This window comes from Sinocyclocheilus grahami, unplaced genomic scaffold (assembly GCF_001515645.1).
Source record: "Sinocyclocheilus grahami isolate Dianchi unplaced genomic scaffold, SAMN03320097.WGS_v1.1 scaffold31.1, whole genome shotgun sequence".
NCBI classification, from domain to species: domain Eukaryota; kingdom Metazoa; phylum Chordata; class Actinopteri; order Cypriniformes; family Cyprinidae; genus Sinocyclocheilus; species Sinocyclocheilus grahami.
Window position 1 is genome coordinate 3,998,775 of NW_015505210.1, and position 14,657 is coordinate 4,013,431.

Here is a 14,657-nt window from a genome sequence, read left to right on the forward strand (position 1 = left end):
GCAAGCGTGTACAAGTTACTCTATATCAAGCACTCTTGTGTGAGTCATGTGGGCTTTGTTTAATCATCTATCTGCAAGTGTTTGGTCATAGAGACTGGTTCAGTGGTGGGCACATGGTCAAAGGACTGGACAGGGGATAGTACATGATTCCACAATGCTTCGATGGCCTCCTGTATCAGTGCCTTATATTAAATGCTTTTTTTTTTTTACTGGCCTGGAAACTGCTTGAGGGCTGAGCCCAACCCAGTGCACAGAACAAGAGGAGGCAAGAACAGGGAGCGGACAGAGATGACTATGTTCCCTTGTATCTTCTAAAGGCAAGAAGAGTTGTTTTTAAAATATGTGGGTAAGGTTGTCTTTCATGGCAGCCTCCCACTAAATATTACAGTTGTATTGTATACAGACAGTTTATTACGTTATTACGTATTTTGTTGTGAGTGTGTTGAAGGAGCCTTAGGCTGATATATGGTTAGTCCCATCAGGGACCGAAAAATGAGTTGTGGAGTTGTTTTCAAGCAAATGTGTGCTAATTCTGTTAGCAGTAAAGGAATGGGTAGGCAAGAATGATCGAGGACGATGAAGCTTGGTTGGTTTGAGGTTTGAAGCATGCTGCTGAGATGAGGATGCTGATACGTGATTTGGTGAATTGTTATATGCTGATATGGAGAAGCAGGAAAGGAGGCCAAAGGAGAAACAACAGCTTTGGTTTCCATGCATCACCTGATATTTAAAATCTTTAATCTATTTTTCTGTTTATTTGTTTGTCCTTTAGTTTTTATGTCTCATGTTTGAATTACAGACCAGTATCTAAACCAGTTTCATTGATACCGCTAGCGCATAACTGGGGAAGGTTACTCCATTGGTTTCAGTTCAGAGAGCATATTTGCTACGGATAACAAATGGTTAAGATTAAGGAGCCATTTTTAAAGTTTTCAATTTTATTTTTTTCTCTCTTTTTCTTTTTTGGGCTGGTTTCCCATGTTTAGATCATGGCATGTTCAGTTCATTATAGCGTTAAAGCATTGGAAACCAATGTATGACAACAACAGCAACTAAACAATAATATTAATGCAAATTTAAAAAAAAAAATTATAAATAAAAAACACCAAAAAACAAACAAGATGACAGAAAACATCTTTGTTGATTTGCACGCTCCAAGGGCAGTTTACAATTTGAAAAGACTTGTGCAACTGCAACATTGCAGCAAAAAATGTTATATAGTGCCTTGAGTCTGATGTAGACTTTCACCCTGTTTTGCTGAGCTTAAGCATAATATCCACTACCCAGCCATCCTAAATATGCTGCTTTCAAACGTTGAACTGGCATGGGGTTTGAAATCATCCACAAGTCATTCACAGTGGCTAAAAACAGGGTGCATCAGCAGCACAAAACGGCTTTCATATGCTGAATTCTCATAGCTTACCTTGAAAAGGGGCAGTCGAGTTTAGGTTTGTGTCCATCTATGTCTGCATGTGTGCTTGTGTGCATGTCTTTCTGTGGGTTAAGGAGATGTTTTTGTGTACTCGTGCATTTTCTTTCTCCAGAAACAGTTCTTAGTGATGCTTGAGTCTCACAAGCCACATTTCCTCCATCCTCACACCAAAACCCCGTCAATCTTATTGTATCAAGTTAGTCGGTCCTATTATTTTCCCAGCTCTGCTCTGAAAATGAATTACAGTACTGTTAACAGATTGTTTGGGTGGCTAAGTGGTTTGAGTTTGAATATGAACCGAAGTTACGTTCCTTAAGGGGTATGATACTGTATTCCAAAGTGATGAGAGATGGAAATAGTGTGAAGACGTCAATCAAGTGTCAATATTGTTATTGAGTTATTGTTTTTTTCCGCTGCTAAAAAGCTATGATTTTTTTTTGTTTCATCTTATACACAAAAATAACATTACATAGTTGTGATGTCACATCAGTGTGCTGCTATTTTATAAACAATTGTATTATAATTATTTTACTGCTTACAGAATACTTTGAGAATACAGAAGTAGAGGGTAAAGGAAGAACATGAAATGAGTATTCGACTGGAAATGCTCTTTGTACAGTGTGCTCTTATTAAGGCATGTTTCTTTACCTTTTAATCTCTTTTTTTCCCTCCTCTTCTTTCTCCGTCACATTCTGTAAGTGTGGTATCTCTATACCTCAGGTTTACTGGACATAAAAGACTTTCCCATTACCTCACACAACTCACAACAGTTTTTTCGGGAACCTGGAAAGGACCGCACAAATAAGAGGTTATGATATTTCTTCTGTTTGATTTAGTAAATTCAGCGGAATTGAATTTAGATGAATAGCAAGGCTCCCACCTAGACTTCAGAAATAGTGGACGGAGGAGGTGATGAACGCTTGACAATGTCTTATGTACACAGCCCTTATCAGTGGATATAAACCTGTAAATCAAATAAGCAACAACATTGAGAAAAGCCCTCCTTCCTCCACTATAACCATATCATGTACCTCAGTTATGTCTGTTGCACAACCTCTGTTCAATAAATTTGCTTTAAAGAGTGTGGTGCTATGTTGGTCTTATGTTATTGTTCCCTTTTACTGGCAAAGTTAACGGTGAAAATAACAATGGGAATCTATCCGGCATGTTATAACCTGGTAAAGAATGACTGTAAAGATAGTGTTTATTATCAGACACAGGCCAGATGGAAAATGACACATTTCAAAATTAAAGCAGACGTTTAACTTTTCTGTTCAACAATGTTTCCTTCCAGAATTATCCTCTGAATAATTACAACTAAGTCAGAAATGGTCACAGCTGATTTTGAAGAATTGAATTATGAGGTAAAGTCATTAGGGCTTGGCAACTCTGTGGATATTCTTTGGATTTCTGTTGAACTCAAATCATTTGTCATTGAGAGAGCATGAAGTTAAAAGAGAGGACATGCTGTATGCTAAGGTCAATAAACTTACCATTAAAGAAGTATTCAGTCTCCTGTTCTCTTTATTTCAGTAGGTCAATGATGAAAAATGTTTTATAACTGAGGAACAGTTGGTGAGCGATTAAAAATATAAGATTTAAAATAAAATATCTATGTGTCGAGGTAATGTAATGCAAAAAATAAAACCGTTCCATGACAGACGCTAACAGACCTCGTGCCATTTCAAACCCCGCCACGCGCCACTGGCGCCAGTGAGTGACTAGCGTGAGCTATGATATGACTGATTCGTGAACGAATTGTACTTTTGAGTCGGATCTTTTCAAGGAATCGGTTCGGCTGGTGCGGTGCGGTGCGGGTTAAGGCTAGATGGCATGTAAAAACTACTGAGCATGCGCACATCAATATAGCGTAATTTTTGTCACACTGTACAACAATAATTACTATTTTTGCATGATTGTAAGGGGTAGGTTTAGGGTTGGGGTAGGTGTAGACGTTATTAAAACACAAACTAATAGGTATAAAATTGTATTAATTGTTTTCTTCATGGGCGTAGCTTGTGGGGGGGCCAGGGGGGCCTGGCTCCCCCATAGCCATTTAAGAATTTTACTAAATATTTATTTATAAAGTTTTTTCTATGAAGTAAAAATTTATATAATGCCATTAATAATACATGTAAAAGTGAATACGTAAAAGTTAATACATTTTAAATTGTTGTTGTAAGTAAATTAATAAATCAAAACAAAATAATAGACTTAACGGTAATGCTTGCCTGTTGTGTGGAATAAAATGATGTTCCGCGTTTTTAACAACGTACACGAACTGCAGAGAAACCTGGAGACAACGAAAACCTCCGATGAAGATATTAATGCTGATGATTCCGGACCCGGATAATCAGATAAAGGTGATCCACAAGACGCAGCCGGTTTAGCCGCACACTACTTTTATGTCAACCATTTACATCCAAATGTTATTTAATTTTCACAGAACACACCCTTTAAATAGATTTTAGAATATAAACTGTTTATCGTCTATTCAGTAAGACTAAATAAAAAGTGTGCGCCTTATTGCGCATTAACTTGAATCAAGCCCAACAAATGTCTGTTTTAAAAACAGTGGATGAGTAATTCACTCCTTGGTTTGCTTAATAAAAGCCTCCTTTGAGATCGTTTTGACAGACATGTTTATTGTGCATTTTAAACGTGTTTATTGCTAAGTTTAGTGTGGCAAAATAGAAGCGCAGCTGTAATTCGAGGGCAGTATGTGGTTACCATGACAACCTCACGCGCTTGCCGCTGCTCTATGTGAATGTGAATATAGATTTACTATAGCAAAACTAAAATGTGTTTAAAAGTACGTCTGACCAAATCCACCGTTTCGGTTTGCCCCCCACCAAACTCAAACGTCAAGCTACGCCTATGGTTTTTCTTCCGGTTTTTGCTGTAGCCCTTCTAGCCACAACCGTGCGCACAGCCGGTCTGAACGATCTGTTCACGAACCGGATGCAGATTGTTGAAGACACTGGATATATGTGTGACATGACAGCTTTATCAGTAAACTTACTAAACAGAGATGGTTTTAACAAATAGTATTTGATGTAAAAATAGAACTATTTCAACCAGAAAATATAAATGCGTTTTATTACAGTTTCGGCTATCACAAGTTAAACTGGGATACAATAAATTGCATATGATATAGCACCCTTACAAACAAAACAAACAAAAATTGCGTACACATAGCTTTATTGGTATGTAGAGCTTAATGGGACCGCGTAGTGATGTAAATAGGTTTTGACATAAAAAGAATTGCTCTTTGAGCCGTTCAAAAGAACCGATTTGTGAAATTGAATCGGACCTACCAGCCGTGCGTACTAACTTCCGTCTAATCAAGTAGGCTACGGGGCTAAGCGCTGTCAGTGCTGTCACACCAAAGAAGCACATATAGGCGCCTATTTGAAAACACAAGGGGCGTGACATCTTGTGAACGACTCCGGGCTCAGTGGATGAACATCTTATAACCTCAAGACACTGTTAACTGCATCTTAATAGCTGCACCAATGCTCGCTTTTGGTTTAACGATAGTCCGACAGTAAGTTGCCTCATTTGTTTTGTTTACTTAATGAATGCGATTTTGTTTTATTCATTGCTATTCTACATTGCCAACTGATAATCACTGCGTTATTGATTCAGTGATGGTAAATAAAAGTGATTCGAGAGAATAGTTTTAATGATACTTTGCTAAAGCAGTTATAAATAAATCACTATTGGCACATCATGGCATTATAGGCTACTGTAGATCGGTAAAAAATACATGAGGGTTGTCTGACATTTAGTAGAGTGGGAATTTACTTTAAAGTTTACTTGGCTCCTCATATCATATTACTCCTATCTGTTGTAGCTTATGCTTAAAGGTCAGTACGAATCACTCTTCCAGTGAAAGGTCAGAGGCAAAACTTGCTGTAACCTGGTCTACTCGCTTAAACAAAACGATAAATAAGTTCTACCGTCACTGCCCATGTTAGATAGACATAGGCAAAGTCTGCTGTCTTCATTGCAAGACATTATGAATAATCCTTTGTTTATTTATTTTAAAAAAATTTTTACAGCCTACTACCATAAATCCATTACGTTAGGAAAACCCTAACTGTTTAACTTAATGTGTGCTGGTTAATGTATTTTTTATTGATCACTCTTGCTGTTTTCGTTTACCAGTGGTGAGACGCAGTGCAACAAAGATGGCCTTTTACAAGGTAATTTTTTAGGGAGAAACACATTATCTGTTATCCCTAACTAACTATCAGTATCCCTTCCGTTCTTTCACTAGCCTATTAATTATAAGCATTCATTATTTGCCTATTTACTGTATCTCAGCAAATGCTCTCCTGACCACAAACTATATCTATCATTTCTTTGCTTTTAGGTCAGAAAATAGACTCCCCGCTTTCTGAAATTGGGATAGGGCAGTCGGAGGCTGCTGGTCAGTACCTCAGGGACGTCAGATTCACAAATGTGTTTGTCAGTAACATGAAACGTGCCAAGCAGGTAAGCAGAAACATACTAGCAGAAGTCTAGTAGAAACATACGAGCTGGTCACAGGTAGAGGGAGATGTTTCCCCACAAATTTGACAAAATAACCAAAATCAAATTCAGGTCAAATGAGCAAGAAATGCATGTTTCCTTGGATAAGATTCAGTAAGCATTAAAGCGAGTACTTTTGAGTATTAATAAGTATATTTAATGTGATAAAGAAATTACCAATAATACTCATCATATGTTTTGCATCAGACAATTTCTGTTCAGTTGCAATATGGAACTAATACTAAAGATATAAGGTTGCACATGCCCTTCTTGTAACAAATATTAATTTTCTTGTGTGTATTTGTTTGCACAGTGTATTTGTTGACACTTTTATTATTGGAATAGTCACGACTTTGTAAAATTACAGACTGCGGAAATCATTGTGAGGAACAACAGAACCTGTCACGATATAGAACTAGTAGCGGATCCATCACTTAAAGAGAGAGTAAGTACAGACTACTGCTTGATAAAATAAGAAAAATGTCGGCTCAAAGTCTGTCCATTCAAAGCAACGTTTCATATGCATCTCAAACCGATTTCTTTTCTCCAGAGTTTTGGTATAGCTGAGGGAGGTAGAGTCATAGAAATGAAAAATCTGGCTAAAGCAGCCGGGCAGCCTTTACCAGAGTTCACTCCACCAGAGGGAGAGACCATGGAGCAGGTGAAATCACTGTCTTTTTTGGTCAAAAATAATTAATGGTTAGTATAACAGGTTTGTTGTGCAGCACTTTCTGCATCTGAAATCTGAAAAATGCTGCCTCCGCATACGGAGGTAGGAACGCAACAATGTCCAAATTCAGTGATCGTGTCACATCCTTTCTACCAAGATGCCTTCATCTGATCGATTTTTGAAGGCAGCATAGATGTATCCGTCACTGTCTAAAATATCCCACTATCCTTTGCATTCGATTTCATGACAGTTGGTAGTATTGTTCTGTGTCAATACTAAAATTGATTTGTGTTTCCTGGCTGAATTTTACGTTGCATATTTTAATACTGCTATTTGAAGACAGCGCGGGCAAATTTTATTTACATATTTTTACAGTATATAGAAAGTCTTTTTTGTTTTCAGGTAAAGGTGCGAGTCAAGGATTTTCTCAAGGCTATGTTCCAGCGAATAGCTAATGACCATCAAGACAAAATACAAGATGGTGAAATACCAGATGAGACCGATAGGGCTCCTGCAGGACTTCCAGATGATGGAGTCTTGAATGTGCCCGTCCATGCCTTGGTGGTTGGCCACGGGGCTTATATGAGCATAGCGATGAGGTATTTCTTTGAGGACGTGAAGTGCCCCATGCCCCGTGGTTTAGATGCTGCTCAACGATATTCCATCTGCCCAAACACCGGAATGTGCCGATTTATTATCACTTTGAAATGTAGTAATGCAGGTCTTGCACTTTCAGACTTGAAATGTGTGTTCATCAACAGAAGAGATCACATCAAGTCTTAGGTTAAGAGCAACAGTTTAAAAAATGAAAAGGTCAAATGTAAGAAAGCAACTAAATGTTTACTTGTGTTATGCAAACATTTAGTCATATTCAAGCACTTTACCTGGATTCCTCATACAGAATTTTGTAATAGACAAAACATATCAACTTTTGGAAAGACAATCTTTAAAAAATATCTAAAGGATTTGAGTTTACAATATATATATATATATATATATCCTATAAGTATCCTATATTATATATGTGTGATTACTACTTAGACACTGGCAGTATTAAATATTTACTCTTAAAAGTGTTGAATATTCTTTATGAGAGTGTTTGTATAAGTTATTGATTGGTTTGATTAGTTATTGGTTCATTTTAAATGCTATAAAAGTATACATTTTAGCTAAATAAATATGTCCTCTGTCTATGTTCTTGTGTTATTTTATAATTTTTCTCATTGGAATCACTGCAGCTTCTATAATATTATGCGTGTTTTCTTACTAATGTATCTTCGTTACAACTTTTGTTTTCAACTTTAAATCATGACTATAATAACCTGTCCTAAATTATTACTGAACCTAAAACGTACATGCAAGAACACAATATTTTTATATCTGCATATGTGCCTCATATTTGCATAATAGTTGCAGAGTGTCCTGACATGTACTTCAGCAGCACAGAACAGTCAATATTGAAGTTATTCAGCTACTCTGAACTCATTTTAAGGTGTTTGTTGAGAGAACGTTTGAATTCATTTATTTCTGCAAAACTCATGCACCCAAATTGTGTTCTTAAAGTTAAACAATCTGTTGATTAAAGAAAAGATATATTGTTGGTTGTACATGCTGTTTGCCTTGTTTAAAATGACATAATCACTAAAAACAAACATCAACAAGTCCAACTGATATCACTCCGATGCAAATGGCAACATCAGTTTTAAATAGATTGTCAGTATCTTTATCTTAATATTTGCTGTCTTTGTACTTGATTCTCATCATCATCAAGCATTAATGTAAAAAGTCAGATTTCAAAAACATTACATCACAACAACAATTTAATCATATAATACATTAATGATTGTTTTTATATAATGTGCTGGGACACTTCTGAGAGAGTAAATTTAAGCGATTTCATGGGGAAATCTGTGACACTCCAGCACATATATAACATTAACAAGGACAGGAAGCAAAGAACATGTATTTTTACAATCCTTTTATTGTTTGAATGCATTTTATATATATATATATATATATATATATATATATTTTTTTTTTTAATATATATATATATTACATTATGCATTGTACATTTTACTCTATAAATACTGGAAAAGATTAGCTAATAGAACAAAAATATATTTATATTATTTATAATATATATACTTAAGTTTTTTCAAATTTTGATACGTTTCTAAGATGATATTTAAATTAAAGACATCAATATAAAATATAATAACACATTATAATTTTAATAAATAACATAATTCAGTAGAGGTGGCCAGCACCATCTCATACATGTTTGAAACTATGACATTTAGGTCAACTAACTTATACTGACTGTATTTCATGATATTACCTACATCAATAAATGGAAAAGATTCTTGCATAGTTCTTATGAAAACAATGTCATTGCCACAGCATTGCAAGGTAGTTTACATTTTAACTGATTTAAAAAGGTGAAAGGACTGTCAAAAAGTGACCTAAAATAGCCTCACCTATTGAGGTCATGAGGCCCTAGATTGCATCATAAACAGGTCTTTGGTTATATGGTTCCTTGAAACCATTTGGTTTCATAAAATTACATTATAAGTTATTTAGGTCAGTGTATTGGGTAGTTCACAGATGGTTTTCATTGGTACAAGGCTGTAAAATCATTCATGAACATTTATTTTTAAGAGGTCAATAGTTTGATCAGAATGGATCAGATGGTGCAACTTGCTTGTTTTTCTTCTGTTTTTGTCAATTTGGACTGACAGAGCTCTTGGAGAGCAGTATGTGTAAAGGGTCATCAATGGAAGTGATGGTTTCTTTAGAAACATTACTGCTGCGCTCGTGCTCATGTTCATGCTCTCGATTTGATCTTCGATAATTAGTGGTCCTTGACCTTGGATTCTCAAATCCCAAAGGATCAGATGGGTCAATAAACTGGCTTCTTCTCCGTCTGAGATGTGTTTTATAATTGTTGGACTGCAGAGAATGATGTAATTCTGCACTCAGTGTGGCTTTTAGCTCCAAAATGCTTGATCATTGCATCATTCCTCCATGGACACAAAGCATGGTGGGAATTCTTTCCGTGAATTGTTTTAAAACAGTCCTTATTAATGCCATTATTAACCTGAGGATAATAATGTTTTATTAAAGCTTTTTTATATATATATTATGAAATCCTTTTTCATGAAAGAACAGCAGTGATTTGAAATAGAAATCTTTTGTAACATTAACATTGAAGTATTAACTGAAAAAAAAATGACTGACCCCAAACTTTAGAACAGTGCTGTAATTACAAGTTATTTAGATTTGTCATTTTTATTTTTGAATTATTATTATTTTATTTGCCATTTATTAGCATAGTCATTTTAGCTATAATAATTCTATGTATATTAATCCATAATATAGTAATTAGACAGCAAGTCTTTAAAAATGTTTGTAAAATCAGATATTGTTTACAATATTGATAAAAATAATAATAACTTACTGAAATATACGTGTTTTTAGTTGTATCCAAGCAAATTATATATATATAGTACGCATTACTTTACGGAGAGTTTACGACTAGAACAAATAGTGCAGCCGAATAAATACAGAGATAGCTCTAGTTACAAACTAGCTAGTTGCCAAGCTTATATTGTAGACTTTTACGCAATACAACCATATCCAGCTTATTTTACCGCCAAGTGGTTCTTCTGGGAATCCAAATAAATGTGTTTTATTTGGGAAATGCACAGATTTGACAACATCACTGAAGTAAAAAATCTGAAATTGCTGTAGGACTAATGTGCGTTGGCATTCATTCATTTACATGTTGACTAATTACTTTCTTCTTTAGTTCTTATTTTATATTTTAAATATTTTATATTTTTAGTTGAAGTACAATGTTACAGCTTTACAAGATAAAAATGTCATTATTTTATTTATCGTCAATTTATTTACTATTTGCTCATTCTGTGCATAAAAAGGTTTGTGAAATAAAAGGTAGAGGATGTAATCTTACGTAAATAATCAAAGCACAGATTAAAAAAAAACACATTGACCACATGAGGGGGCACTATCCCAACTAATACTATCCATATTTTTTAACCCCCTACAAACTAAATCTTTCAAAACCTGTTTAAATAAAAATCCAATTTAATTATGATTAAAGTATAATGCAAAAACACAGAAGCTAAAAAAACAACCTTTTATTTTCATTTCAGTAATACAGTTGGCTGCTGTGCACAGCACATACGTATAAAAATAAAAGGAAACATTTTCTTAATATATTAGAATTCTTACTCATTTTTTTCTTTTTTTCAGAGAACAAAATGATTGGCAAAAAGTTTGTTGTCTCCAACATATCGTACAATCATTTCAACAAATTGGAACTAAGGCAGAAGGTGAGGTATATGTTAGAAAATAGGAGGGGAATTTGGAGGGGGCGTCTGCCCCTCAGTGCAGGAATACAAAACTGAGAAAACACAAAGGCTGCATACAAGGACACACACCCATGCACCATCCCTTACAATCATCTCGCAAGCCGCAAATGGGGCCATTTCAAAGCTGGAGACAAAGTACAGTACAAAGAAACTGGTGGAACTTACATGAGAAATAGCTGTTTCTGTATAAGCACTTAGTTTAGAGGGCTTAAATTCTAGATACACAGTTCTGTCCATCATTTTGCATTAAAAACCATGCAAAATTCTATTCATTTCATCTTAGTATAAAGAGATCAGAAATGTGATAGAGGACAAGGTACAGTGGAGAGACATATCAATAAATTAACATCAGTCATCACATACATAAAAAGCAGTCATTTCGACAGTTTCATTGAAGCAATCACATTGCATGCCATATTTGGGGTACAAAGAACTGTAAATCTATAGCTGTCAATACTAATATATTCATATTTCCAACATAATACAGCTGAAAATCTCTCTTTATCCCCAGAACATAAAAAATGACCATAGCCATAGACCATGGTTTTAAGTTTGCTTAAACAGACAGTTCACCCAAACATTAAGATTCTGTCTTTATTTATTCATGTCGTTCTAAACCTGTGTAACTTCCTTTCTTATGTGGAACACATAAGTCATTGGAGTCAATGGGGTCCAAAACATTTTTAAAATATCTTGTTTTACATTCCACAAAGAAAGAATGTCACACAGGTTTGGAAAGACATGAGGGTGCTTAGTCTTCATTTTTGGGTGAAATATACCTTTAAGAAAAAAGTCACAAACACACTCCATGAGCATATTGTATATAATCTAAATATCAGTGTACCTGGCTCAAACATCCCAGCCATAACTGTTATAAAAAATAACATCCTTCTCCTGTAGCATTAAGAGGTCTCAAAATATCAAGTAAAGCAGTAATGCAAGAGAAACCAAGGTCGATATGTACCAGCTAATACTGGAGTGAATATCAAACCTTTTATTCTCGCTTGCACATTGCAGCTGCGACAGAAATCCAACACGTGTTCTAACATGACGTGTTTTAAGGGTATTGAAGCAAAGATATAAACAGATCTTGATTGTTGCAGTGTGAGCAGCAACCGCAAGAAAAATGAAGAAGGCAATGAATAGATTTTCTTTGAAAAATGAGAGCCTCAGTCTTTAACCGAATATTCTAAAAATAATTTAATATTATTTGACTTTAAAGAAGTTTGTTATATCTTTAAAGGAATAGTTTTACTCACGGTCAGGCCATCTAAGATGTAGCGTTTTTTCCCTTCATTAAAACATTGGGGAAATTTAGCATTACATCACTTGCTCACCAATGGATACCGTGTAGTGAATGGGTGCCGTCAGAGTGAGTTCATACAGCTGAGAAGAAGATCACAATAATCTACAGGTAATCCATATTACTCCAGTCTATCAAATGATGTCTTGTGAAGTGAAAAGCTGTGTGTTTGTAATAAATCTTCACATCAGAATCCACCAACATATTTGTTTAGAACTGTTTTTGCCTGTAAACAGTGCTTGATCTGTGCGTATTTCTCTGCACAGCTTTTTCACTTTACAAGATGGATGGACTGGAGTCGTATGAATTACTTGTGGATTATTGTGATGTTTTTATCAGCTGTTTGGACTCTCATTCTGACGGCACCCATTCACTGCAGAGGATCCACTGGTGAGCAAGTGATATAATGCTAAACATCTCCAAATCCGTTCTGATGAAGAAACAAACTCATCTACATCTTGGATGGCCTGAGGGTGAGTACTTTTTCAGCTAATGTTCATTTTTGGGTGAACTATTTCTGTAATTCTAGAACTAGAAAAAGTGGGGCAGGGAAGGGGAATGCATACAAATGCCAAAGTTCAACTCAATTTCAAGTGTGACTTGAACCAAATTCTCTAGATAAAGTCAATTGATTTGGGATTTTAAGAGTGTGCACAGGTGTTCGGGTCTATGCTTGGTATTCAAACAAAGTAATGAGCAAATTATGTTATCTCAAACAGATTAAGACGGTTGTATTGGTTTTTACATTCCAAAGACTTTCTGAGGTGGAGTTCAAGTATGCAGTCAACATGTTGGTGAATGAGCCCTCACTGGAGATCACTGACAGTAGAGGTAAAACATAGACACCACTGACTAGTATCAATCTGATCAGTAATCAGTAGTCTGATAGGTAAAATGAGCGGTTTTCTTATCACTAAGCAACAGCTATGCTATCGTATAATCGTGCCACATAATTCAAGATTAATGCAATTCTATGCATTTCACAAGCTTGATCAGTATTCATTCAAATGGAAGCACCCAAACCTTTCAGGACTAGCCGTCCATAGACTTTCAGTCAAATTCTGAGCTTGCTTGAGGCGTAAAATAGCCCTCTCTGAGTTTAACCCCCAATAAGGATGCATGCAATCGGTTTTTAATGTCAGCTATTTAGTTGTTGATCTAAACATGGAACAAAAACCTCTTACTTGCATGCCTGCGTAAAAGGAGGCAAAATAGCAGAGGCTAAGGCACCACCTAATCATGAAAAATAAGTGCTTTTATCTCCCTAGAAAAATGGTGGAACAGATGAAGATCAAAGTAAACTGATATTTATTTTTCCCTCCATAACTTTTTTCAATGCGGACGTGGCTCTTTGAGGTAATAAAAAGTATCCATTTCACTTCTAAAAGCTGAGGATGTTAGTCCAGTGCCGGGTAAGGTTTACACCAGTTATGGCAAGCACCCATAAAAAGAGGGAGGGCAAAAAAAGCTCCTCGATAATATTCATAATAGAAATCATAAGCAGCAAAGAATGGCATGTACACAAAGTTCAGACACAAAGTAAGCTACCGAAATATACATATATTATTATTATTATTATTATTATTTCAACGAGAATAAATACCATAAGTGTTATTTTAGTTCTTTGCAGTTCACCTCTTAGCATGTTTGGGTTACCTACGAGAACATCCAACATGTGCAAATTATTGTGTTATTGCCAGGTTTGCTTATAAACGTGGGAGGAAATGTGTGACAGTCATTGCTGGGGAAGCCTTGTAGCCTCGCTTCAAGCGGCCATGTTTGCTGAGGGCGATATAAAAGCCCTTGTAAATGGAAGACTCGTATGCGTTGTAATTGTTGGGCAGCAGTGTCTCCTTGAACTTGCACTCGTCACGGAAGGCCCTCTAAAAATGGTATGGATTAGATAGTTAGTTTGGTATTACTCCTCCCATCCTCCTCCTAAGACCTACACACCACTTCTCCATCACATACTCTCCATACACCCTCCTTTCTAATCTAACTACACTGAAAACATGTTTCATTCATACGATTAGAGCAAGTTATTTATTTTTCATTGGCTAAAGTTAAAAAATATAGATGTGAATCATTACCCTAATTTTTTTTTAATACATTAAAATTCTTTTGATTTCAGTTTTTGAATCAAAATATTACACCATTGTGCGAACTGTTCCATTTCCAACACTTTTCGGCACGGTATGATTTCAAACCGTTGGTTTGATAGTTGGATAATGGTGTTCCAGACCAGTGTTTCCCAACCTTTTTTTAGTCGCGGCACCCTTTGGAAATTTTAACAAACTTGTGGCACCCTACAAAATTAAT

General features: G+C 35.6%; 2 protein-coding genes across 2 annotated transcripts in view; one reads left to right on the plus strand and one right to left on the minus strand.

The window, feature by feature from the left end:
• The first annotated feature begins 4,739 nt into the window (after positions 1-4,739).
• On the plus strand, positions 4,740-7,586 carry LOC107575207 (probable fructose-2,6-bisphosphatase TIGAR A). The gene is made up of 6 exons (XM_016261620.1): positions 4,740-4,979; positions 5,603-5,640; positions 5,811-5,932; positions 6,336-6,413; positions 6,519-6,629; positions 7,041-7,586. The coding sequence occupies exons 1-6, from the start codon at positions 4,948-4,950 to the stop codon at positions 7,419-7,421; spliced, it is 762 nt and encodes a 253-aa protein (XP_016117106.1). The 5' UTR covers positions 4,740-4,947; the 3' UTR covers positions 7,422-7,586.
• A 6,450-nt stretch (positions 7,587-14,036) lies between these two features.
• Positions 14,037-14,657, minus strand: part of fgf6a (fibroblast growth factor 6a) — a 2,966-nt gene continuing 2,345 nt past the window's right edge. The window contains exon 3 of the mRNA XM_016261628.1: positions 14,037-14,221. Coding sequence (XP_016117114.1) covers positions 14,045-14,221 — 177 coding nt within the window. The 3' untranslated portion in view covers positions 14,037-14,044. The remainder of the gene's footprint in view (positions 14,222-14,657) is intronic.

Coding starts and splice junctions, on each gene's coding strand:
- LOC107575207 (XM_016261620.1), top strand. CDS start 4,948: ATGCTCGCTTTTGGTTTAACGATAGTCCGACA. Junction 4,980..5,602: donor GGTTTAACGATAGTCCGACA/GTAAGTTGCCTC, acceptor TTCGTTTACCAG/TGGTGAGACGCAGTGCAACA. Junction 6,630..7,040: donor AGGGAGAGACCATGGAGCAG/GTGAAATCACTG, acceptor TTTTGTTTTCAG/GTAAAGGTGCGAGTCAAGGA.